The 26852-nt window shown below is 40.9% G+C and overlaps 3 protein-coding genes and 1 long non-coding RNA gene across 4 annotated transcripts; 2 read left to right on the plus strand and 2 right to left on the minus strand.

Moving 5' to 3' along the window:
- Positions 1–216: 216 nt before the first annotated feature.
- Positions 217–4263, minus strand: LOC149597336 (uncharacterized). The gene is made up of 3 exons (XM_089861063.1): positions 2705–4263; positions 1385–1618; positions 217–468 (listed from the first exon to the last, which is right to left on the minus strand). The coding sequence occupies exons 1-2, from the start codon at positions 2880–2882 to the stop codon at positions 1464–1466; spliced, it is 333 nt and encodes a 110-aa protein (XP_089717189.1). The 5' UTR covers positions 2883–4263; the 3' UTR covers positions 217–468; positions 1385–1463.
- Positions 4264–11451: 7188 nt separating this feature from the next.
- On the plus strand, positions 11452–13474 carry LOC149597337 (uncharacterized). The gene is made up of 2 exons (XR_016379231.1): positions 11452–12000; positions 12308–13474. It is a non-coding gene; the product is annotated as an uncharacterized LOC149597337 (long non-coding RNA).
- A 1730-nt stretch (positions 13475–15204) lies between these two features.
- On the minus strand, positions 15205–18182 carry LOC149597338 (uncharacterized). Its single transcript, XM_089860995.1, has 2 exons — positions 18046–18182; positions 15205–16670 (listed from the first exon to the last, which is right to left on the minus strand). Exon 2 carries the CDS (start codon positions 16520–16522, stop codon positions 15329–15331), a length of 1194 nt encoding a protein of 397 aa, XP_089717121.1. The 5' UTR covers positions 16523–16670; positions 18046–18182; the 3' UTR covers positions 15205–15328.
- Positions 18183–21956: 3774 nt separating this feature from the next.
- Positions 21957–25819, plus strand: LOC149597339 (uncharacterized). The gene is made up of 2 exons (XM_089860994.1): positions 21957–24723; positions 25117–25819. Exon 1 carries the CDS (start codon positions 22481–22483, stop codon positions 23750–23752), a length of 1272 nt encoding a protein of 423 aa, XP_089717120.1. The 5' UTR covers positions 21957–22480; the 3' UTR covers positions 23753–24723; positions 25117–25819.
- The last annotated feature ends 1033 nt before the right edge of the window (positions 25820–26852 follow it).

The following is a 26852-nucleotide window of genomic DNA, read 5'->3' on the forward strand; positions in this document are numbered from 1 at the left end:
CTTTCCGGGGATGCAGTTTCCCATTCTCGCTCAAACTGTCTACATTCTTGCTACTCCGTAAATACTTGTGACTGGCTAGGCGGGCTTTTTGAATTTCAGATCTCTGTCAAGTTTCTTTCACGTAATCATGGTTTGAACACGTCTTATTTGCTAGGGTGTAGGCTTAGTAGGTTAGTTTTTATAGTTATGGGTATTTAAAAATATTGGAGTCTTAAATTAAGAACAACAAGTCTTTATTGAGTATTGCTTTACAGCGAGTTGAAATTCGGCAGTCATCCGCTTACTCGTGGCTGGTTGCGGGTGAATGTTTTTGTCGAGCTCCGCAGCTTCGGCCCCGCTGGGATTGCAAAGCCCTCTGGCGCCATAATGACAGCGGGTTCCCCTTCTTTACTTTCCCCCGCGCCAGGACACTTTCCCCCGTACACCCTGAACTCAGCAGTGGCGCCGCTAAGGAAAATTTCGAGGCCCCTTATAAAATTTCAAGAGAAAAATTTAGTCCCACAGCGTAGCGTCAGAGAGAATTTAGAAGGGGAGTGGAAGGCCCCCGCCCTTTGACTCTATTAAACGTGATGACGCCCAAACAAGATGTCGCGTTGAGCTTTTTGGGGTAGGCGAGTTTCCGGTCACGTGTTCTAAAATCTATCTACCGGAAATCGACCTGCCTAGATAACGTTTAGCAGACGACGTTGCGCTAAATTCCAAACCACCCCTTCCACTCCCCTTCTAAATTCTCTCTGGTAGCGTCGATAATATTAAATTTACAACTATCATAATGTATTAAAGTTCAGTATAGAGTAATGTCAGTTCTACTATGCAAACGTCATACCATAGAGCAGCGTCGGTAGAGGGGGGGGGAGTAGACTGTATATCCCTCCCTCTAGGCGCGCTTTTGTAAGAGGGGATACTGTACGCGCCTGGTAGGGGGGATGACACTTAGCTAAGAGATAGAAGGGTATGACGTTTGCATACAGTAGAACTGACATTATTCTATCTCTTAGTGTCATCCCCCTACCAGGCGCGTACAGTATCCCCTCTTACAAAAGCGCGCCTAGAGGGAGGGATACACAGTCTACTCCCCCCCCCCCTCTACCGACGCTGCTCTATTATCAGACAATAGACAATTAATAAATATTATTATATCAGGGATAGATTTAATTTTAGAAGTAGGAATGGAGAACAGATCGGTAATCTGGGCGCGCGTCAATGTCCCGGACCCCCCCCCCTTACACCCGGGACGGAGGGGAATGAAAGAGGCGGTGGGTCAAGGAATAACGGATTTTTCGCTAAAAGGGTCATCGTACTCGTGAAGCTTTGTCTAACGTTAATTGCCTTGTAGGTCAAAATAAATAGGTAGGTATAAATGGTATTTTAGTGTTATGGTTACCTCATTTCGGGGCCCATCTGAAATTTACGGGTAGGCTGGAGCCTCCCCAGCCTACCCCCTGGCGGCGCCACTGGCCAACTCAGGTACGGCGTTCGTTGTTTTGGCGGTTGCTTTGCATAAATCCGACTTGCACGACCAATAAGCAATTGCAGGTCCCACCTTTTTCGTCACGTGGAATATATGGTTGAGGATCATCAACCACATGACGGGTTTTAGCGAGCTGATATTCCATATCTAAAATGAAAGCCTTGTAACAATGAATGCCTCGTTTCAGTGGTGTTAGAATTTTGGAAGGGAATTCAGAGCATTAAAGGGTCTCTAAAGTAGTCGGCGGACCGTTGGAATTTTTTTTGAAAACGTCGTTATTGACGTCACAATCCAGGGGGGGGGGGGTGAGCAAAACGAAAGTCTTTCCTCCTAGCAAACGCAGCAGGGGTCTCGGACTCTCGTGGGTCAGAACTGGGGAAACGCCGAAGCAGGGCGGCACTCAACCAATCACAAGAGAGGGGAGGATGGGTCGGGTGAGTTTTTTTTTAAATAAAAATTCAACGGTCCGCCGACCTCTTTACAGTCCCTTTAAATAGAGATCTTTCATTTGGGTGAACTGAATACTACGTCAAACCTTTACCTCAATTCTGGCAGCCATATTGGTGGTTTTCAGCTTTCTTCTCGCATTCAACGCACCAATATGGTCGTCTAAATTATCTCACAAATCATAGCTCCACCCCACTGATAGCTCTCTATAGAGTAATGTCAGCGCTACGTATTGCAACGTCACTCCATAGCGTAATCTCGGTAGAGAGGGGAAAAACCAGTTTATCCCTCCCTTTAGGCGCGCTTTTGTAAGAGGGAATACTGAGCGCGCTTGTTAGGGGGGATGACACGTAGATTGGAGATAGAAGGGAGTGACGTTGCTGTACGTAGCGCCGATACTACTCTCCATGCTCCGTGTCATCCCCCCTAACAAGCGCGCTCAGTATAGAGTAATTTCTTTCCCATATACGGCAACGTCATAACCCTCTATCTCTTACCTTAGTGATATCCCCCCTCCCCTTCCCTTCCGGGGGCAAATAGTATTCTCTAGTACAAAGTTGCCCCTAACGTAGGGGATACACAGTTCACTCCCCCTCTCAGCCGAAATTACTCTATTCCCTCTTACAAAAGCGCGCCTAAAGGGAGGGATAAACTGGTTTTTCCCCTCTCAACCGAGATTACTCTATTAGCATATTAAATTAAAAACTCTTTTATAAAGGGAAAGGTCGTTACACCCAAATTTAACAAAGTACCGAGACACGCTTGGTAAAGCGCTTATCAACTTACTCGTGGCTGATTGCGGGTGAATGTTTCCGTCCACCTCTGGCGCAGCTTCGGTGGCGGAGGTGGACGGAGGTGGGGTTGCGATGCTCTCTGGCGCCATATTGGGAGCTGGTTCCCCGCAAAGAATTATACCTTCTTTAATTTCGACTGCGCGCTCGTTGTTTCGGCGGTTGCTTTGCATCCTTCCGCCTCGCACGTCCAATAAGCAATTGGTCCCACTTTAAATCTAGCCCCTCAAAGGTAAACTCGTATCGTCTTTTTAAAGCGACTAAAATTAATATTTAAAAAAACTAAAAAATAAGAAATTAAAGACAATTATTTTTTAGCTCTTTTTCGACTAGTTCATTTTTTAAACATAGTTAGGCCAAGAAGTTATATCTAGTATCTCAGAGAGAAGGTATAAATTCGCCAGATTTCCACCTTTATCTCCAGTCCAAACGTAGCCTGTCCGGAGTTAATCCCCGTCTCTAAATTACAACCAGCATCTCATTGGTTCTTGAAAACTCACGTCAGCGCGACGACGCGAGTGACGAAAATTACGTATTTTCCGACTGAGGAGAGGCTGCGAAATAGCCCGGCGCCTCCTTTTACGCCCCCCCCCTTGTATTTTGAAAGGGGGACTGGGACTATGGCGCCCTGCGAATACAAAGGCATCTTATACCTTCTCTCTGAGATACTGATATAACTTCTTGGTTAGACAGAAACTTATTTTTTATGAATTCTCTTCAGGGCGCTCCGTGACGGGTTTTAGCAAAGAGGGTAGAAAGAGGGGGAGTAGAAGGCTTGGCTGGAGTGTTCTCGCTTTGAAAGTTTACCTCTAAGCTTCCGGTGTGCGCGCGCATCTTTCTCTGCCCTCTTATTGATTGAAACAGAGAGAATTTAGAAGGGGAGTGGAAGGGGTGGTTTGGAATGTAGCGCAACGTCGTCTGCTAAACGTTATCTAGGCAGGTCGATTTCCGGTAGATAGATTTTAGAACACGTGACCGGAAACTCGCCTACCCCAAAAAGCTCAACGCGACATCTTGTTTGGGCGTCATCACGTTTAATAGAGTCAAAGGGGGGCCTTCCACTCCCCTTCTAAATTCTCTCTGGTTGAAATACGGTGAACCGGATATTAGGAGGAAAATATAACAAATAAATAAAAAAGAAAAGCGAGAAGAGCCAAAATGCCTTGCCAAAGCCGCTAGCTTCAACTCCCCCTCTTTCTACCCGAAAGTAATAACCGAAAAGTAAACTTAAATTGATTAGTACAACACTAGAAACTTGCCGGGAGTGTGGCGCACTCCTGTAAGCCAAGCTACTGGGCGGCATGGTTTGAGGGAATAAGACACATGTCGGCGATCCTACCCTATAGGTGCCGACTGCCCCGTGTCCGCCGGAGTTGGCTTGACCCCCACACCCCCTCCGTCAACTCCCAAGTAAACCTCAATTCCTGGGATTGCAAAGCCCTCTGGCGCCATAATGGTAGCTGGTTCCCCGCGAAGAATTACACCTTCTTTACTTTCGACTGCGCCAAGACGCTTTTCGTACACCCTGAACTCGGGTACGTTGTTCGTGGCTTTGGCGGTTGCTTCGCATCCTTGCGACTTGCACGTGGCTTTGGCGGTTGCTTTGCATAAATCCGACTTGCAATTGCAGGTCCCACTTTTTTCTTGACGTTGAATATGTGGTTGAGGATCATCAACCACATGACGAGTTTTGGCGAGCTGATATTCCATATCTAAAATGAAAGCCTTGTAACAAGGATTAAGTTACCTTCATTTGCCTCGGGTCAGTGGGTCAGTCGTGTTAGAATTTTGTAAGGAAATTCAGCGATTTATAATGGTCATTTAGCAGCCATCAAAAATGGTATCAAATTTGAAATCACAGGATAATTATTAGGGAGGGAGAGGGGTCTTTGGGACCGTCCATAAACTACGTCACGCAAAAAAAATGGCATTTTCTGACCCCCCCGTCCCCCCTGATCACGCTTGGTCACGTTTTCTAAGACCCCTCCCCTGAAAACCACGTCACATTTATTTAACCCCCCCCCCTGAAAACCACATCACATTTATTTAACCCCCCCCCCCCGCCCAACGGACTATTATTTGTCTTAATTTACCAATTTAATTTAATTTAAAAAGAGATTCTTTCTTCTTTTCCACTTGGAAATTCTTTGCTCGACTCTAAAGTCAAAGTTCATTTCCGTTTTTAGCTTTTATCAGAAGTATATAATACTTCTCTTCGAGAGAAGTGTACCACAAAGCGGGGTATGTGTAACGTCATTCTTCCCAACATCGGAACATTTAGAGCAAGGTTACTAAACCGAATCACATACGCGATAAATAGTTCCCTCATCATTTCTCTATTAGCGCTTAAATATTTGGCAAAACGCGTTTGCGGATTTTTGTCCTTCGTCAAGACAAGGTTTGTGGGTTGATTGCTGGGTATTTAACGTCAAAAAATTATAGAATTCATCTTACGGTGCGATGCCCATTTGTAGTTTGATGAGCGGGAAAGCAAACTTAAAGGGTGAGGGGCCTGGGAAGAATGACGTTACATAACTGAAGTATTAAGAGGATACAGAGTGTCATCCTTCTTCTATTATCCCCTTCTGCTTTTATGAATATCGTTTGCCACTGATTGAGCTTTAGAACTATGTGCTTTTTTATAACCATCCAAAATATTTCCAAAAAGCTTAGTTAAAGGGAGGGTGAAGAAGAAAATCAAGTCATTTTTTATCGATTCTTCTACTAATTATAAGAGCAGTCTGCAATGGTCAAACATTCAGGAAATACCAGCTCCGAATGATTTTAAAATTCAAATTAGGTTCAGGTTTTAAGGATAATTTGAAACAAGGACTTCCGACCAATCGCGCAACGCCCTGCCTTTTTGTTAACAAAATTCTCGTGGCACGCTCCATGTCTCGCGCCACGATTGTCACGTCGCGCGCCTAATTTCATTAAATCTCGTGATAAATTTCAATCGACACGGAGCATGCGTGCCACGAGAATTTTGTTAACAAGAAGGCAGGGCGTTACGCGATTGGTCGGCAGTCTTTGTTTAAAATTATCCTTAAAACCTGAACCTTATTTGAATTTTAAAATCATCCGGAGCTGGTATCTCCTGGATGTTTCACTAGGCAGGCTGGTCTTATAATTAGTAGAAGAATCGTTAAAAAATGATCACTTGATTTTCTACTTCACCCTCCCTTTAAAGGGGCAAACTTTATAGTTTGCGACATTGTCACTTGAAAACCTAGGCTAATCGAGCTTGGGATTCAGATTTTAAAAATGCGCCAAAGAAACGAAAGCATTTAAATCGGATGGAGGATCCGATTCTTCCTCGCTAATGCTAGTGGCATAAGGAGATCATCTCTCTAAGGGCCCAAGATTCTATGTTACGGTTGAGATGTATGTATGTCCGATTTGGTCAGCTATCCGTCTCATCTCAAGTGGTATAATAATTGTATAGCCTAAACAGAGGCCGAGCGCATTCGCTGCAGAGTAACCCGGCATTGAACATTTTTCCCTCCTTCAAAGATTTCTCACGACAGCTCTTCGTGATTTTTACTAAGCGCGAATTTACCTCTTGTGTCTGAGAGAGCTGGGGGGTTCTGGAAATTCTCCTACTTATTTTTCCCCTTAGTCCTTCCTCTCTCGCCTACCCGTGTGTTTTAGTTTGATTCCCAACCGCTTGGGAGCGTTATCTCAAAGCTCGCGTCTAGACCACGACCGCCTTAGGATATCGGTCGTGGCTGATTTTGAAAATTATTTTTCTCTCCCGCGAATTTCACGAAAAATTCGGAAGGAGCCCCTATACAAAATCTACGTCACATCTAGCAGAACTAGATGTTTTTGCTAAGAGATGCGCTTGGGCCCTTAGAGAGATGATCTCCTTATGCTAGTGGCGAATATACAGTGACATTAGAGAGTTTAAGCTGACACTACATTTATTTATTTGAATGTGTTGTTCACAAAGTCAACAGTGTGACGTATGTGTGAACATCGTAAATCGAATACATAGGCATGTTACGGAAAGACACTATGGGAGCGCAATAATATGAAAACAATAATGTAATATTAAAATAATAATAATAATAATAATAATAATTATAACAATAATAATAGTAATTATACAATTAAATAATAATACTGATAACAAATAAAACAATGTCAGAAAATTTAGAATTCGCTGCACAATGTAAGTTTTATCAGAAGTATATAATACTTCTCTTCGAGAGAGAAGTGTACCGTGCACAAAGCGGGGTAAGTGTAACGTCATTCTACCCCCAACATCCCTCAACATTTAGAGCAAGGTTACAAAACCGAATCACATACGCGATAAATAGTTCCCCCCTCATCATTAGTCTATTTGCGTTAAACTATTTGGCAAGACGGCAGACCCATGCGCTTGTGGATTTTTGTCTCACCCCAAGACTAGGTTAGGGAGTTGATTGCTGAGGATTTAGTACCAAACAACGATAGAATTCACCTTACGGTGCGATGCCCATCTGTAGTTTGATGAGCGGGAAAACAAACTAAAAGGGTGAGGGGTCTGGGAAGAATGACGTTACGTAACTAATGTATTAAGATGATACAGAGTGGCATCCTTCTTCTATTATCCCCTTCTGGTTTTATATAATCATTAGAGAGAGCTCACAAGTTAGCACGAAAAATGTCTAATAATTTACGACGAAAATGGGATTTATTCGTAAGGGCGGGCGGGGGTGTTTAAAGGGACTGTAAAGAAGGGATCGGCGGGTGGTTAAAAATTATTTGAAATACGTCAGAGACACGTGACTTAGGAAAGGCAGGCGTGCTTCAAAGAAGCTTAGCTCGTTTTATTTCGAAAATTGACACTTGAGAGAATTGGCGCTGGAATCTCGCAAAAAACAAGGACTAGGCGTTAACTAGTCCCACCACTCCATGTGGATTCTTTGTATCTTGTCACGTGTTGCCCGTGACGTATTTCAAAAAGTTTTTACCCACCCGCCGATGCCTACTTTACAGTCCCTTTAAGAAAGGATCAAGTAAGGAGGTCTCCGTAAAGATCGAAATGCAAGTTTTTCAAATATCAAAACAAAATACATTATTATTTAGTTACCATTTTTGATACCATTTTTGATGGCTGCTAAATGACCATTATAAATCGCTGAATTTCCTTACAAAATTCTAACACGACTGACCCACTGACCCGAGGCAAATGAAGGTAACTTAATCCTTGTTACAAGGCTTTCATTTTAGATATGGAATATCAGCTCGCCAAAACTCGTCATGTGGTTGATGATCCTCAACCACATATTCAACGTCAAGAAAAAAGTGGGACCTGCAATTGCAAGTCGGATTTATGCAAAGCAACCGCCAAAGCCACGTGCAAGTCGCAAGGATGCGAAGCAACCGCCAAAGCCACGAACAACGTACCCGAGTTCAGGGTGTACGAAAAGCGTCTTGGCGCAGTCGAAAGTAAAGAAGGTGTAATTCTTCGCGGGGAACCAGCTACCATTATGGCGCCAGAGGGCTTTGCAATCCCAGGAATTGAGGTTTACTTGGGAGTTGACGGAGGGGGTGTGGGGGTCAAGCCAACTCCGGCGGACACGGGGCAGTCGGCACCTATAGGGTAGGATCGCCGACATGTGTCTTATTCCCTCAAACCATGCCGCCCAGTAGCTTGGCTTACAGGAGTGCGCCACACTCCCGGCAAGTTTCTAGTGTTGTACTAATCAATTTAAGTTTACTTTTCGGTTATTTTTTTTTACTTAAGCGACAGCGCAAGAGGTGGCACTAAAAACGTATCTCCAGTAGAAGCAGAGTTACGAGCCTGCAAAGTAAAGTCTAACTCATTTCCTATGGAGGGGTTTGTTTCTTTACGTTTTGCTGAAGTACTCGGCCCCTGTTTGTCGTAGCCCAAAGTTTTTAGTACGGTTAGATGGGGGAAAAATTTGACTATAACATATCCTAAGGACATCCCCGTATCTCTAGTAGAAACAGAGTTACGAGCCTGCAAAGTTTATATTCAAAAATCAAAAGTAACCTTCTCAGAATAAGTAAGACAATAAATAAGTTGACGATGATATTGAGGTAGCCTCAAGTTTAAAGTATCCTTGTATGGGGAGCAAAGAGTACTATAACATATCCAAAGGAGATCCCCGTATCTCTAGTAGAACGAGAGTTATGAGCCTCCAAAGTTCAGTGTTAAAATCATAAGTACTACCATGAAGTAGCAGCACTTATTTTAAAATCAATTCTCATAAGTACTATAATAACAATAAGTGAGACGATACCATACGTTGACGAACATTTTGCTTAATATCTCGGCCCCTGTTTGTCGTAGCCCTATGTTCTTAGTATGGTTGGATGGGGGACAAATTGGACTATAACATACTCAAAGGACATCCCCCTTTGTCTAGTAGAACCTGAGTTAAGAGCCTCTAAAGTTGGGTGTGACGCTATTTTTATGGCATGTTTTTGAATATTTCGCTTAATTTCTCGGCCCCTATATGACGCAACCCCAAACCTTTGGTATAGTAGGATGGGGGACAAATTGGACTATAACATACTCAAAGGACATCCCCGTATCTCCAGTAGAAACAGAGTTACGAGCCTGCAAAGTATAGTCTAATGCATTTCCTATGGAGGAGTTTGTTTCTTTACGGTTTGCTTAAGTACCTGGCCCCTGTTTGTCGTAGCCCAAAGTTTTTAGTATGGTTAGATGGGGGGCAAATTGGGCTATAACATACTCAAAGGACATCCCCGTATCTCTAGTAGAAACAGAGTTACGAGGCTGCAAAGTTGGGTCTAAAATGCAATTCCTATGGAGGGGTTGTTTGTTTACGTTTTGCTTAATTACTCGGCCCCTGTTTGTCGCAGCCCAAAGTCTTTAGTATAGTTAGATGGGGGACAAATTGGGCTATAACATACTCAAAGGACATCCCCGTATCTCCAGTAGAAACAGAGTTACGAGCCTGCAAAGTATAGTCTAAAGCATTTCCTATGGAGGAGTTTGTTTCTTTACGTTTTGCTTAATTACTTGGCCCCTGTTTGTCGTAGCCCAAAGTTTTTAGTATGGTTAGATGGGGGGCAAATTGGGCTATAACATACTCAAAGGACATCCCCGTATCTCTAGTAGAAACAGAGTTACGAGGCTGCAAAGTTGGGTCTAAAATGCAATTCCTATGGAGGGGTTGTTTGTTTACGTTTTGCTTAATTACTCGGCCCCTGTTTGTCGCAGCCCAAAGTCTTTAGTATAGTTAGATGGGGGACAAATTGGGCTATAACATACTCAAAGGACATCCCCGTATCTCCAGTAGAAACAGAGTTACGAGCCTGCAAAGTATAGTCTAAGGCATTTCCTATAGAGGGGTTTGTTTGTTCACGTTTTGCTTAATTACTTGGCCCTGTATTTTCGATCAAATATAAGACAATAACTGTAGTGTAGTGGTTATCACTTCCGCCTCACTCCCGGAAGGCCACAGGTTCGAGACCGCGAAGTTTTTTTTTATCCTGGAATAAATAAACTGGTTCATGACCACTGACCAGGCCGCGTCGTCTGCTAAATTGAAGATGTGGATAATTACAATATATTACCTAATGTCTGGACTCTGGAAACCCTTGAATTTTCTTAGTGGTCCTGTGGACCACTGACCCCCCTCCGATTTAATTTTTAAACTGGTCCAGGCAATTTTTAAACTGGTCATTTGCCCTGTGCCACCGCCTTATTTCCCAGGCTGGTTTGTTGTGTCCCCGTCAATTTCAAAACCTTTCGAGAAGCGGGGTTACTTGGGCGTGATTTTGAAAACCGATTTCATTGTGTAAATAATGGATTAGTGGTTCGCTATTAAAATAATTACTAGGCCTAATTAATTAATTATTTTCCGCTAAATAGTGAAATTCAAGTTAGACTCGTTGGTAATCGAAGATGACGAATCTACACTGATTGTATGGGTGCAGGTTTATCAAAAGCAAATAGAGTTAAACATGCCATAGAAATAGCGTCACACCCAACTTTAGAGCCTCGTAACTCTGGTTCTACTAGAGATACGGGGATGTCCTTTGAGTATGTTATAGTCCAATTTGTCCCCAATCCAACCACACTAAAAACGTAGGGCTACGACAAACAGGGGCCGAGTACTTAAGCAAAACGTAAAGAAACAAACCCCTCCATTGGAAATGCTTTAGACTATACTTTGCAGGCTCGTAACTCTGTGTCTACTAGAGATACGGGGATGTCCTTTGAGTATGTTATAGTCCAATTTGTTTCCCATCCTATTATACCAAAGGTTTGGGGTTGCGTCAAACAGGGGCCGAGAAATGAAGCGAAATATTCAAAAACATGCCATAGAAATAGCGTCACACCCAACTTTAGAGGCTCGTAACTTTGGTTCTACTAGACATAGGGGGGATGTCCTTTGAGTATGTTATAGTCCAATTTGTCCCCCATCCAACCATACTAAGAACATAGGGCTACGACAAACAGGGGCCGAGATATTAAGCTTAAGGTGCATTTTCATGCTCGCTAGTAGCGGGCAAATCCGGCGTAAGCTTTCAAATTTCGCGGGCATTTTTGAAAGCTAGATTATTTGGATTTCCGCTTCCGCTATACGCGTTTTTTATTTTCATGCTTGCTCATTTGTTACCAGATGGCGCCATGTCTGTGCGGGAGGCCAAAAACTATATTTTAGAATCGCTCTGAATGGCTGAAATAAGTCACGTGGTGTTGAGCTTTAGCGGATTTGAAAAGCTAAAGCGGGAAATATCTGTTTCGATTTGATCGGCGCGGAGGGAGAAAATCCGCTTAAGCTTTAAACTTTCAGCGGAATATTTCTGCTTTCGCGAGCATGAAAACGACTCAAGCGTGTAGCGACAGCGGATTTTTAGTGTGTTTTGCCCGCTACTAGCGAGCATGAAAATGCACCTTTAGGCGACAGGAGGTCCTTCTTAGAAACTTATACAGGAAATTATTAACCTATGATAAAGTGGGAGTATAAGTTGGCGTGTTGAGGAAACTAAAAAGATAAGGTATAAATTCAAGCCTTGGTTTCCTCTGAAAGATAAGTAAGAAAAAAGAGGGGCGTACTATTTTATCTTGTATTCTTGGGCCTCCACCTTTTTCCTTTTCCTTAGAACTGATTAAAAACAGACTTCCTGAAAACCAGTAATGTAAATTATACTTTATGGAATTCGTGGGTTTTCTTTGCCTTATATATTTGGCTCGTGTTTGTGTCTTTAGTTTAGATTTAAAGTTTGCAAGCATCAAACATGTCGTGCGTCGATGACTATGGTCAGTTAATTTTCCCTGATTGGGCTAAAACTTCTTTTCTGGTAAGTAACTATTAATTAAAAAGTTTTAATTTATTTGATTACTTAAATTACTAAGAGTGAATTAAGAGCGAAAATATTTGCCTTGCCTGACATATTTTGTTTTATTTTATTATTTTTTTGTGAAAATTCACTTAGTTTAAAATTAAGTCCCGTGACAATATTATTATTATTATTATTAAATAGGATTGTTTTCCCCATTAATGATTTTATTTATTTTATTAATTAACTTATTTATTTTATTTTTTTTATTTATTTATTTATTTATTTTATTTATTAACTTATTTATTTACTTATTTATTTACTTTAGACTCCGGACTCTGGGCACGGACACATCGTTTGGACAAGATTCTTGGTGGCCAGGTATGGTAATCAACAGGCCGGACACTGGTCACCTAGAATCAAACACGAACGATGCGTGGATCTTACCGGTTTCGTTTTCTTTGGGCTGGACATTGGACAGCCTGAAGCGGAACCTAACCGTGTGTGGATCCACCGGTTTGGCGATAACACCGTCAGTCCGGTAAAATTATATCATCTTTGAATTATTTTTCACTGAAATACGCATGCGCCACTTCTATCTCTTTCTCTGTTAATTAAATGCACTCCTTCATTTAAATATAACTTTAGTTAGCTGCGTTCCTGGCCGCCGCCATTTTTAAACGGCTGCCTACGATTCAATCTTTAAGACTAAGACACGCACGCGCAATACGAACTTGGATTATTTCATTTCCGCTTCGTGGTAGCTCTAGAATCCGCCAGGGGGCGATGAAATTTCCTTACCTTCATTAGGGGCATTTGCTTATGACCTAAATTGTCTTTGTCTCAAAACTTATGGGGACCCTACATAATAGACTTATGATGGTACTACGTTTAGTACGAAATCTTCTAGTTTTGTACCTATCCCAATTCATCTTAGAACTTTGTTAAATATCTCATTACGCGAAAGTTTCGTTGGCGCAGGGCAGCTAGGGATTCCGTGGACTACTTTTGATAAGAATAGGGGCGTCATTAGTTTGTCCATTTCTAATTTCAAGTCCATTTAGGCCTGAAACGGCTTTGTGTATAATGGCTAAGGCTAATTACGTGGCACTTGGCCAAGTACATACTAATTAGTACATGATTCGGTATCGGTTGCCACAGATCAGGGAATTTATAAATAGGCCAAGTAGATCAGGGAATTTGATCAATGTCAACGGATATTTTATTTTATCGGGGAAAATTTCTCGAGTTTATGAAAATTGCAACATCGGTTAATGTTCCAGCGTTGCCAGTAGCGTCGCTAGGGTTTGAAATTTGGGGGGTGGGGCTAAATCTGGGCAAACTATTTTAAAGTTATTATAAGAATTTAATATAAACAAGATGGCCCAAGGGCTGGGACTTAATAGTAGCCACATCGTTATCTATTTAATTAGCGCATAAATAAAAAGAAAAAATTCAAAGACCCTAAACAATAAATCAGAAGTGTCCGACCCCACAGTGGTAGCGTGTCTTACTGCCGCGCCAGCCAGCCGGGTTCAATTCCCGGGTGCGGTGTGAAAAGTTTTTTTTAATTAAAATAGAATCTCTAACTGAGCTCAGCTACCACTATTGGTTCCATTTACGCTAAAATCTGACGATAACGAAAGCGAAAACCCCGGCCAGTAATACTGCGGCTCAGGTCAAACTAAGAGCCTATCGTATACTACGATGTGGCTAAAAATTGCATAATGGGTTCATTGGAAAATGTGTAGACCTTTAAAACTCTCCGTAAATTTGTGTCAACGTGAAATTATTCGTATTTTAAAGATATACAACCTTTTATGTATAAAGACTACGGAACCGATTATGTAGGTTTATTTTTAGTTGTGGTTAGCTTTTAGAACACACTACTGGGACTCCCTTCGAAAGAACATGAAACATTTTACTTGTCTCCATCTGATGTTTTTTTCTTCAAAATTTTACTGTTTGATGTTTAAAAATTTTTATATATTGCTACAGAATTTTACGTTGCTAACAGCAATTTTTTGGTAGGGTTTACGGATTATTTTTTGGGGAAGGGGGGGGGCTAAATGTTCACGGAATTTCGCTATTCATCATCAAATGATTGCCTGCAAGTCTGCAACTCCATTATAATCGTTAGGGGTAAGATTACGGGAACTGTCTAACCTCCACATGGAGGAACTTACAACAAATGTCATAAAAATTTTGAACCTCTTATTTTAGTAATTAAATCAGTCCTACATTCTTAAACATAAGTTAGATCTGGCAATAAGTTAAAACGATTGAACAAAAATTATTTTGAGAAGGTGATGTTTATGGTTTATATTTTTTGTAGGGAAATTGAAGAAGAAACGTAAAAAGGGCTTCAAATGTGAACAATGTGACTATTCTTGCAAGGATAAGTACATTTTCATCAAACATAAACGCATTCATGGCGGTGAAAAACTGTTAAAGTGTGATCAGTGTGACCGTGGATTCGCGCAGAAGTGTAATTGGATCGCGCATCAACGTATTCACAGTGGTGAAAAACCCTTCGCATGTGATCAGTGTGACTTTTCAAGCACGCAGAAGGGTAATTTGATCGCGCATCAACGCATTCACAGAGGTGAAAAACCCTTCGTATGTGATCAGTGTGACTATGCAAGCACGCACAAGAGTAGTTTAGTCGCCCATCATCGCATTCACAGAGGTGAAAAACCCTTCAAGTGTGATCAGTGTGACTTTGCAAGCACGCGGAAGTGTAGTTTGATCGTTCATCAACGTATTCATGGCGGTGAAAAACTGTTCAAGTGTGATCAGTGTGTTTTTTCAAGCACGCAGAAGGGTAATTTGATCGCGCATCAACGCATTCACAGAGGTGAAAAACCCTTCGTATGTGATCAGTGTGACTATGCAAGCACGCAGAAGAGTAGTTTAGTCGCACATCAACGCATTCACAGAGGTGAAAAACCCTTCGTATGTGATCAGTGTGACTTTGCAAGCACGCGGAAGAGTAATTTAGTCGCGCATCAACTTATTCACAGTGGTGAAAAACGCTTCAAATGTAATTAGTGTCCGAGTTTATCGCCATAAATATAGCAACATTCTATACTAAATATCCAATACTCGTTGTTGTTGAAAGGTTTTCTTTTTCTCAATCGAATTTCAGCTAAGCCTAACAATCATTTTAATACGTTTACTAAATATGGCCAAGGCTTAAGGTATTGGGTGGTATTATTTTTTTTTTTTTATTAGAGAGATATGAGCCAGGTGGGAAAGATTCCGCGGGCGCTCGTCTTAGTTTACAGAAAATAACCCTTAATTTTTTTTTTTTTTTTTTTTTTTTTGGCGGTGTTCGTTGTCTGACGGTTTAAGTTCCAAAGCAATCCCGCAAGAGTTGCCTCTTGGGGGAGGGTATTTTCTGGAGGACGTCCTGGCATTGAAGGGTCGTCTTGAGTACACGGTTGATAAGCAAGGTGAATAAGGAGATCAGTTCCTCAAAGGCGGGCGGGGAAGGTTTGGCCAGAACCAAGGCGGTTTCGTATAAGAGGCTGAGAAGGTCGTCGGGTGATTGTAGAGGCGGCTGGGGTCCGGCGGAGGCCCACGGCGCGTGCGGAGTGGCGGGTCGATTTTGCAGAGCGGCGATGCCTGACGGGAGAGGGGGGAAGTTGGTGAGTGTCGGTTGCGGGGCGGGTGGCGGCTGTGATTTTCGGTGGGTTTGGACAGCGTCATAACGGGAGAGATTGTGTCGGTCTTGGAGACGGAGGATTTGGATTTCGGTCTGGCGGTGAGGGCACTTGGCGGCTGTAGCAATGTGGTCAAGGGCGCCGCAGTTAGCGCATTGCGATGGGCCCTGACAATCCTTAGCGTCCGCGTGGCTGGTACCACACGTGACACAGCGGAACGGGTTTTTGCAGTACTTTAGGGGATGTCCAAACCGGCGGCAGTTTTTACATTGGAGCGGTTGGCGTTCATACGGTGAGACTTTATAGTTGCGGTAGAACATTCGTATTTCGGGAGGAACTGGTGCGGGTCCAAAGTTGATCAAGAAGGTGGTGGAGTTGGCCCCTAAGCGGGACACTTGAGTGCAGGGAATGTCGTGTCGTTTTAAGGCATCGCAAATAAGGGCTTGGTCGAGTTTATTCGGGACCCGATATATAACTCCCTTATTACCAGGTTCTTGGTGTTGTCCAGGGGAGGAAATCGAAAAGCCTATACCTGCGACATGATCCCAACTGAGGAGGGCATCATGTTGTGTTTTCGAAACGGGCACCCCTTTCAAGACCCGGAGGTCCTTCACTTCGCCGATGGTTTGGTCGAATCTTTGACATAAGGTAATAAAGTCGGCATCATGGAAGGTACGTACTTGTCGGCCTTGGGCATCCAAGGGAATTGGCCCTTCGCGGGTAACGGCGGGTTGGAAGATCAGAGGTCTGACCTGAGCGGTGGGGATCGAAGTTTCCAAGACGTCGATGCCGTGTCCACGTTCCGTGTCCGAGGGAGAATCATCGTCTGTTGTGGGAGAGGCCGAGGCTTCGTGTTTTTTCTTCCGCTTGCGGGGCATAAGGGGGAAAGGGAGGAGAGGAGAAAGAAAGAACTAGAGGGGTGTGGCAGTCTACACCGATTAAGCGGAGCGCTAGAGGAGCGACCGTACGTCTCGCTGTCAAAAACCGAGTGTCCGGGTGGTATTATATTATGTTACGTTGTAAATACTGAAAGAAAATTAATTCACAAAGGCCTTATTGGTTTTTGTTAAGCCTAATTCACTGATGTGGGTGTGAATATAAAATTACTAGTTAAAGTGTTAGTGACATAATTTTCGTCACCCACAAACTTAAAATGCTAAAAAAATCCTTGAAAAATCTAGTTTATTATGATATGTTTACTTTTGTATTTGGTTTCGTAGAAATTTGTAAAATTGCAATCAAAGTTTAGTGTTTGGAAAAGGCCTAGTTAAAATTTTGTTTCGCTTAATGACGTAGTAAGGAGAAACTTTCACTCTAGATGTCGCTCACGTGACGCCTTTAAGTGTCTCAGCGCCGCGTTAAGCCTATTTTATTCAGATTCGCGCGGCATTAGTAGACTCGTGAGTCTCGGGCGCGCGCGCTTGGCTTTTCCGCGAGATGCCGTGAGTGACGTTGCAAAGAGAAAACCCGCCAAAAATCTTCTCCGCAAATTTGCTTTTGCCCCCCAAATTTCAAGTTTTCAAAGTGTTTTTTCTGTGTTTTCCTTCATATTTAAATATTAATCAAGCATATTTTTGGAATCAGAAGAGTTTAAACTCTCAAAAAAGTAAGGTTTTCTTTAGATTTGAGATAATTTTTAAATCACGTCGCTATTCCTTTAACTTAAATATAAGTCTTTTTCTATAAAACTACTGTTATGGTAGTTTTCCTACTGAGGGCACTTGTAGGCACTTTCTGTAATTCTGTAAAAAAGTGGCGGCCGTTTGTTTGCCTTTGGGGCAACCGAACGGGTCAAATTCGAGGCAATGGTATAGGGCGGCGTGCGAACCAGATTGCCCGACTTGAAAATCCCCGAAGCGACTATTACAATTTTAATGAACTCAAAGCGAGACAAGTTAAGAAAAAAATAAAATAGAGTAATTTCGGTTGAGAGGGGGAGTGAACTGTGTATCCCCTACGTTAGAGGCAACTTTGTACTAGAGAATACTATTTGCCCCCCGGAAGGGAAGGGGAGGGGGGGATATCACTAAGGTAAGAGATAGAGGGTTATGACGTTCCCGTATATGGGAAAGAAATTACTATATACAAAGAAATAAAAGCGAACCTTTTATGGTTTATTGGAGTAAAATAGGTGTTGCTCAAAACATTCTTCAGGACACGTTCATATTGAAGACCGTTATTTGTTTCCAAAACTTTAAAAATTATTGATCTATCCCTTTAAGAACCTTGAACTATATAATGACCTAATAGCCAGGCAAAACTGAAGAATAGTACTAACTTATCTAATCAGCGTTAAAGTGTTACAACCATTAGCACTACTCTAAACCATTGAAATCTCTTTGGATGTCATGGGTAAACACTAAACAGGCAATTATGGCAATATTAATGAATTTATTCATACCCGAGTTAGCATTTTTAGCGTTAGTTTCCTTGGTTTTTTTCGTATTTGAACCTGTGTTGCGATTTAGTATTGATCCTTCATCTTTGGACGGAGTTAACACGCTTCTTGAAGATGCACGAGGACTTGAGTTAGAACTAGACGATTGTTTCGGTGATTTTTGAAAGTAAGAAAATAGTGTTTTTCCTTTCTTCGTTGCCGACATAATTAATGACAATCAAACTCTACCGTTTAAATAGTTATAATATATATATTATAGAATCAGAGACTGGTAGAACCATAGACATTAGAATACTATAGTAGTGTGGGTAGAACTTCCCACACGCGCGGTGGTACCGTCCGTAGTAATTTGCGCTGGTATACTTCTGTCATAAAATGTAGCAGACGACTGAGATACAGCCCACTCGATCACGTTATGTAATTTGTTGTTATTTCCGTAATAATAAAACTAATATTAAAACTAAAAATAATTAAAACTCGCATTACTAATGAATATCAAGCACAAAATTAGCAAGTGTAATTATCAAAATATAATCCGAGTGGAACTTCCACAAACGAGGTGTTCCAGTAATTATCCATTCTCGAAGCTTGAATCCTTTTTAGTAAAAAAAGAACACGTCAAAACACACGTTTCATTAATATTTCAGGCAATTTGGATGAATAGGACAAGGGATCTGGCCAAAAAGCTACCTCCTCCCATAGCCTAGAACTTCCTGTTAATTTTGGGTTCCTTTGAATTTTCATTAAAAGTCGCTCTTATACATGTAAATGGAATACTTTGAACGGGCTTCTATAGCGCGAGCAGCTTGCGTCGTGTTGCGCGTGATCGAGTGGGCTATAACACGTAAAATTGCTGTCACTCAGCATAAAAAAGGAGTCTATGTTTGAAAATCATTCAATCCCTGGCATCTCTTCGAACGACTGTTTATACAGGGTGTTTCTGAAAAGTCCATCACAAATTAAGGGGCGTGTTTATGGGACCAAACTGAGCGGAAAGTACCAAAGAACATGGGGTGTACAACATTTTGTTACGGAGATATGGCCTTCCAAACATTCGCCCCTAAAACAAGGAAATATCCAAAAATGAGGAGTAACACTTAAGACCGACTAACCAGCTTGTTTAAAATTACTAGACAATTTCAATAGCCTTTAATCGAACAATTGATTTCTACCTTTACTAATCAGAAGCGTATAAATGAGTAGAAGTATGCCTACGGTGGTAATGTAAAATTAATCCCAAGTGACATGATGTTTCAAGATCTTCCCAGCACCAAGTAAAATGGTTCTGATTGAAGGGACTTTTATTAGCACAGCGTAAACAACGTTATTTTCAGGAATTAGTCCAAATGTCCACGGGCGGCATTACAAAAACGAGGCAGTCTTTCGAATGATACTTGGACATGTTGGAAGATCCCTGGCTTGTTCCTGTTATCTCAAACCGTAAAAAGCTACGCAAATCTTCATCATCACGGACAACACTCTTGTACGTTAGGTATGACCTTGAGAAAACCTAAAAGGACATCTCGAATGTATTTGAAAAACCCATCTCCAATTAAGGGGCGTGTTGTTTGTTTCCAACAGAGTAAACTCGCCCAGAGAACAATTACAATGCAGAGCCACGTTTCGGCGTTAATGGCCCACAAAGGTGGTCCCAAACAAAAGAACAAACTTTAATTTGTTTCGTTCAGTAAGTGTTTCATGTGTCATAGATAAAACGCCATGATTAATGCACAAAGAAAATGTTATTGACAAGTTTTCGGACCGCGATGCTGAAATGTGGTGGTGCACCATCGTGCATGAACCACATTCTGTTTATTAAACCTAAGGGTACGTCTTCGAGTAGTTCTGGTAAATCGTCCCGTAAGAACTACAAGTAAGCCACACCGTTTAACCTGGGCTCTAGGAAATATGGCCCAATTAAATTGTCACCCACAATACTACACCACACGTTTAAGCTGAATTGTACTTTGTGAATTCTAACACAAGTTGCGTGTGGTTTTTTCTTAATCAGCAAACCAATTGGCGGCTGCTTGTTTTTGGATCGTCCTCGAAAATAGTGAGAACTTCGCCTATTCTTAAAAAACAGAGCACTAAAACAGAGCACTATGTTTTTTAAGAAAGGAATAAAAGAGGTTTCACGTACATGTGTTTGTTTTATTAAACTCATAATTCAACGAAGTCTGTTACAATGCCTTTCTTCACAAATGCCGAATATGCGGATATGCACCTAATGTATGGACTAGCCGAGGGGAATGCCGCTGCAGCTGTACGCTTGTATCAGGAAAGATTTCCGCAGAGGCGACTACCAAATCGACTGACGTTCGAGGCTGTGGACAGACGTTTGAGGCAAGATGGACGAATCCAACCGGCTGGACCTCAACCTAGAGCGAGAGCCATCCCAGAGGCCGTAGAAGACGAAGTTCTCACCATTTTCGAGGACGAGCCTGAATCAAGTACCCGCCAAGTTGGTCGCCGATTAGGCGTAAACCACACGCTCGTGTGGAAAATCCTCAGAAGCCACCGGTTTCATCCTTTCCATGTTCAAAAAGTTCAAGGTTTGAATCCAGCGGACTACCCACGACGCACGGCGTTTTGTCAGTGGTTTCTGGCTAAAGTAAACGATATCGATTTCCCACGGGATTTGTTGGTTACTGACGAAGCTAACTTTTCACGGGATGGTATTATTAACTTACATAATAAACATCAATGGTCCCAGCTAAACCCCCACGCAACTTGCGTTAGAAGTCACCAAGTACAATTCAGTTTAAACGTGTGGTGTGGTATTGTGGGTGACAATTTAATTGGGCCATATTTCCTAGAGCCCAGGTTAAACGGTGTGGCTTACTTGCAGTTCATACGGGACGATTTACCAGAACTACTCGAAGACGTACCCTTAGGTTTGGTAAACAGAATGTGGTTCATGCACGATGGTGCACCACCACATTTCAGCATCGCGGTCCGAAATTATCTTAACGCGACCTTCCCTTTGCGGTGGTTAGGTCGAGGTGGACCTGTGGAGTGGCCTGCTCGATCACCCGATCTGAACCCTTGTGATTTCTTTCTTTGGGGCCACCTGAAAGACTTAGTTTATCAGACTGAAGTGCCCGATGTTGAAGAGCTACGTCGACGAATAATTCACGGCTGTCAAACAATTCGCGAAACTCCAGGCATTTTTCAACGTGTAAGGGAATCATTTGTAAGACGTGCTAATGTGTGCCTTAACGCGGGTGGTGAACACTTTGAACAATTTTTGTAACTAGTTGCAATTAAATGTTAAAACTTGTCAATAAATTCATTTTCTTCGTGCATTAATCATGGCGTTTTATCTATGACACATGAAACACTTACTGAACGAAACAAATTAAAGTTTGTTCTTTTGTTTGGGACCACCTTTGTGGGCCATTAACGCCGAAACGTGGCTCTGCATTGTAATTGTTCTCTGGGCGAGTTTACTCTGTTGGAAACAAACAACACGCCCCTTAATTGGAGATGGGTTTTTCAAATACATTCGAGATGTCCTTTTAGGTTTTCTCAAGGTCATACCTAACGTACAAGAGTGTTGTCCGTGATGATGAAGATTTGCGTAGCTTTTTACGGTTTGAGATAACAGGAACAAGCCAGGGATCTTCCAACATGTCCAAGTATCATTCGAAAGACTGCCTCGTTTTTGTAATGCCGCCCGTGGACATTTGGACTAATTCCTGAAAATAACGTTGTTTACGCTGTGCTAATAAAAGTCCCTTCAATCAGAACCATTTTACTTGGTGCTGGGAAGATCTTGAAACATCATGTCACTTGGGATTAATTTTACATTACCACCGTAGGCATACTTCTACTCATTTATACGCTTCTGATTAGTAAAGGTAGAAATCAATTGTTCGATTAAAGGCTATTGAAATTGTCTAGTAATTTTAAACAAGCTGGTTAGTCGGTCTTAAGTGTTACTCCTCATTTTTGGATATTTCCTTGTTTTAGGGGCGAATGTTTGGAAGGCCATATCTCCGTAACAAAATGTTGTACACCCCATGTTCTTTGGTACTTTCCGCTCAGTTTGGTCCCATAAACACGCCCCTTAATTTGTGATGGACTTTTCAGAAACACCCTGTATAAGCAAAAAGAATCTACATATAGAACTATTTTACCATTAGTTAAGAAAACGTCTTCAACTTCAGAAAAATCAGATATAATTGAAAAGGAAAAGCAGGGTCAAGAAGAATGTCCCCCAGAATATTCTATTCTTAAGAAAAGCGTTGAAGAAGCGAAGACAGCAAACGTTTCTGAAATAAAACGTGATCCTGTCGATTTTGAGGAGCCTGTGGTTGGTTTGGATTATCATCCAGTTGTTATCACCACTTCAGACAACTGTATAAATGAATCTTCAAATAAAACTATTTTACCATTAGTTAATTCTTTCGATGCAACGTCTTCTACTTCAGAAATGTCAGATATAAATAGAATGAAAAATTTGGATCAGAAACTCAGAAGAGTTGAAAATGAACACACTCTTAAGGAAAAACTTGAAAAAGAAAGAACACAGTTGGCTGTTTTTAATTTAGAAATTCCAATACCTAGCACTTTCTCAAACAGCTCTACGTATAACGAAGAATTATCTTCAGAAAGATCTGTTTCGCCATTAGTTGATTTTCACGATTCAAGTACCTCTTATTCTTCAGAACAATCAAAAGAATCAGAAATAATGCAGTTGTCTGTATTTGATTTGGAAATTCCAATCCCTACCACTTCTTTGAATAGCTATGCGTATAACGAAGAATTATCTGATGAAAGAACTAATTTATCGTCAAATAATTTTCGCGATCCAACCTCTTTTACTTCAGAACCAGCAAAAGTCTCCGAAATGAAACAGTTGCCTGTATTTGAGTTTAAAAATCAAATCCCTAGCACTTCTTCGAACAAACAGAACAACCGTACATATAATAAAGAATTAACTACCGCAGAAAGAATGGGAAACATAAGGCAAGACCCAGAATATACGAAATGGGAAAATGAACATTGCGAAGTCTTAAATGCTCTTAAGAACAAATTTTTTAACGAAAACCAATCGAAAGTTTCAACCTCGTCTACTTTAGAACAAGCGCAAGAGTCCGAAATATCTCAGTTTGCTGTATTTGATTTGGAAATTCCAATCCCTAGCACTTCTTCGAACAGCTATGTGCATAACGAAGAATTATCTATTGAAAGAACTAGTTTATCATCGGATAATTTTCACGATCAAACCTCTTGTACTTCGGAACAAACGAGAGTCTCAGAGTTGTTTGTATTGGATTTTAATAATAAAATCCCTAGCACTTCTTTAAACAACTGTACATATAATAAAGAATTAAGTATTGAAAGAACTATTTTGCCTTCTGTTAATTCACACGGTTCATCCAAGGAAAGAATGAGAAGGCTAAGGCAAGACCCAGAATATAGGAAAGCTGAAAATGAACGTAGGCGACGACAACGCTTTCTTCGTAAGAAATTAATTGAAAAAGAAGAGCAAGCGAAAGCTTCTTCAAAGATATTACCAGTGTCTCTATTTGATTCGGAGATGCCAATCCCTACAATCAAAGAATTATCTACTGGAATAACTATTTTGCCATTAGATTCTGATCGGGCACCAAATTTTATCTTCCCTAAAAGTAATTTAGGGTTGGTACCGGTAATTGGGAACGATTCTAATTGGGAACACTTTTTCTTTAAAATTTTGTAACAAATTTTTGGATGGCTCAAATTCCTTTTAAAAGGGCTCAATTTGTAGATTGAATATCGAGGATTACGATAAAAATGGTCCGAATATTGTAGGAATACGTGGATGAAAGATACGGACCAATATACGCACCAACTCGGACTCATCAACTTAAGTTGATGCCAATTTTAGGTGTTTCTTGATACAATACCGTCGGGGAATAAGCTTTAGCGAGAGTTACAATAATCCCACGATAACAAACCTTTAACCATTAGATAGATCACGTTTTTAGCTATAAAATTGATATTAAAATCTCTCGTTTCGATTCGGAATTCGATTCAAAAATAGAGTTGGAAAAAACCAAGTAAAAATTGCAAATGGGAACACGACGTTTCGAGGATAATTAGAATCATTTTTAAGCTATTTTACTAAAAGATTAAACGTAAAAGTGGTGTAAACAAGCTACTTTCGGATAATATTAACTTTAAAATACATCATTGACCCAAAAAATACTCAAATTTCGCGCCTTTAGCAAAGTTTTCAATTTAGCCGTAAGAGGGCCATAGCTACCACTACGTATTGGGCGGGAAAACGGCAAACCGAGTCAGCTGTTATGCTAGAGGCGAATAAAATGTGACTTCTCAACAAATTAGTGAGCATTTTGACTCAGGTATTGTTTTTAACTATATTATCCTATTATCACTTATCAAATCTGCGTAAACTTTAATCCAGGTGCATGAATTTAGGCCCTACGTATTGGTAGCTTTTTTCCTAGGGCCTTTTTTATTCCTCCCATTTGATTAACATTGGTGTTCCCATTTGGGTCCCGCGTTCACTATTTAGAGCAGGGATATTTGATATATCGACACTCTATAGGGATCGACCTCTCTTGACAAAAGGTGGGGTAAAAAAGCGAGCCGTCTCAAAAATCGGACGCCTGGTGTCAGGGAGCAGCGTAACTATATTCATGACGTCAAGTCACGAGAAATTCAAAGGTGGGAAGAAAATGATTTACTGATTGGTTGAAATAAAAATGGGCGCAAATTACGAAAGATTGACCGCGAAATTTCAACGAGTTATCTCAAAATTGCTTTTTCCATACCTTTTCACTCTTTTAAACTGAAAACTATGCCTGGAACTTTTTGTACCGTTCCTAACTGTGGAGCAAAGTAAAATATCCAAGATTATCCCTTTTTAAGTTTCCTAAACAGAAAATTCAACACTAAAAAGAAAACATTCACCTATTTATACTAAGTTTAATATCAATTAACTACTACTCACTGAAATAACTTGAAATTTCATACAAATAAATAAGCTTCTCGTTGTTTTCGTTCATGTTTTAATTACGAACATAGCTCTCTTCATCGTTTTTTTTAATTTTTTTATAGGCCTCGCAGATGGGCAGTACTACTAGCAGACGAATCATCACATAGTTACGATGCTCCCGCAATCCAGATGGCGCTGTCGTCGGCCTCAAAAACTTGCCCCTTTTTTTAACATTACGGGTATAGGAAGAGGCCGATCCCTATAGAGTGTCGATATATCAAACATCCCTGTTTAGAGTCAGGGTGTTCCCATTTACCAGCGATTGTTCACATTTGGGGTCCTCTAAGGGGTTTAGGAAATAGGATATTGTGCAAAATTTAAAAGAGTTAAAGAGCTGAAATCATAGCGAATTGTGTCTAAAGAATCAAATTTCATGTCCTGAAAGTTTCAGGTGTCTAACGTTAGCGCCACGAAAGTTATTCAAAGATTTGTAAAAAGTGTTCCCAATTACCAGTACCAACCCTAGGCCTAGTTTCGAAGAATTCAAAATTGAAAAAGATTAGTGTCGCTACTCAGACACATCCCGGCGACTTAAAAAAATTTCCATGTCCAATAATAATTGGAAAAAGTACCCAAACGGAATTAGACACAAAAGACGCTAATACGCAGACAATGGTGATTATATGGAATGACTGTATTGCGAATAAACTTTGACATCCATCACGATCAAAGTGTATATGAGTGGTGCACTGGTGCTATTTTGAGACACTTTGGCAATCGGTGAAACTTTGGAAAACGCCATAGCTCTTTTGCCATCTCCCCAGCGTTTTTGACACAAAAAGGGCATTTCCACTAGGATTAGATGGCTTGCTGCTTCAAACAAGATTTTTAACCATGAATAGAATATTTTGTTAATTTGAGTCAAATTTAGATATTCGGTAATCGAGTTGATATTTATAAAGCCCTTTTTGCCCATGTCTATTTTAAACTTTAATCACAGATTTTGCTTACCACTTCACAAGCATAATAAACACTAAAGAAGGACGGAAATCTATCTGTCATCGGTAATGGTGACCAGTATAGCAATTTGCCCAATTAATCGGTTTGAACTTCGTTTGCACATTTCTATTCGTTAATTTGAAATGTTGCGAGAAATTTGAATGGAATATAAGTAGATATCTCTTTCAGAAGATAATTTTTGATGTTGATATTAAAGATTCATTGAGTTAAAAAAACTGGTATTGGTATTTCAAGTAAGCTTTGATATCAACATCGTTTAATTTACGATGTGGGCTTATGATGGTAGTCTGTTTATAAGATTAAATCGTTACTTTAAGTGTCACTACACAGTATCTACCTCCAAAATCGAGGGTTAGTAACTTTGTAAGCATCTCCTAGTCACAGGATATCCGAGGGTCAATTTCTTATATCATTGACATGCGATAATCCAAGATCTGACTTTTGGCAAGGCCTGGCGCCGTCAAATTCCTTTTAAAGCATAGATCATTATCACCGCCTTAAAAAAAAGTGGCAAGTTTAGGAATAGATTGTGGGACAATAAAAAGGTGGAAAATTAAGAAATTAGGCTTATATTAAAGCTTTTATATTATATTTAAAATCCATCCATCAGAAAATCCTCAAAAAATATGAAAATGACAACGAAAAAGGACCCACTCTCAAATTTTTTCCCCCTAAGAAAATGGCGGCCGCCACAAACTGGGTAATATTGTCACGGCGGCAATATTAAAGCAGTCTTATCTCACTACCGATTAGGGATGCAACGATTCGTAATTTTTCGGAATCGGCCGATTCGATGCATCGGTCTCTAAAAAATCGGCTTCGGCCGATTAATCGGCCG

This window comes from Phalangium opilio, unplaced genomic scaffold (genome assembly GCF_054372755.1).
Source record: "Phalangium opilio isolate 3A_F unplaced genomic scaffold, DU_Popi_V2 ptg000362l_1, whole genome shotgun sequence".
In the NCBI taxonomy this organism is placed as follows: domain Eukaryota; kingdom Metazoa; phylum Arthropoda; class Arachnida; order Opiliones; family Phalangiidae; genus Phalangium; species Phalangium opilio.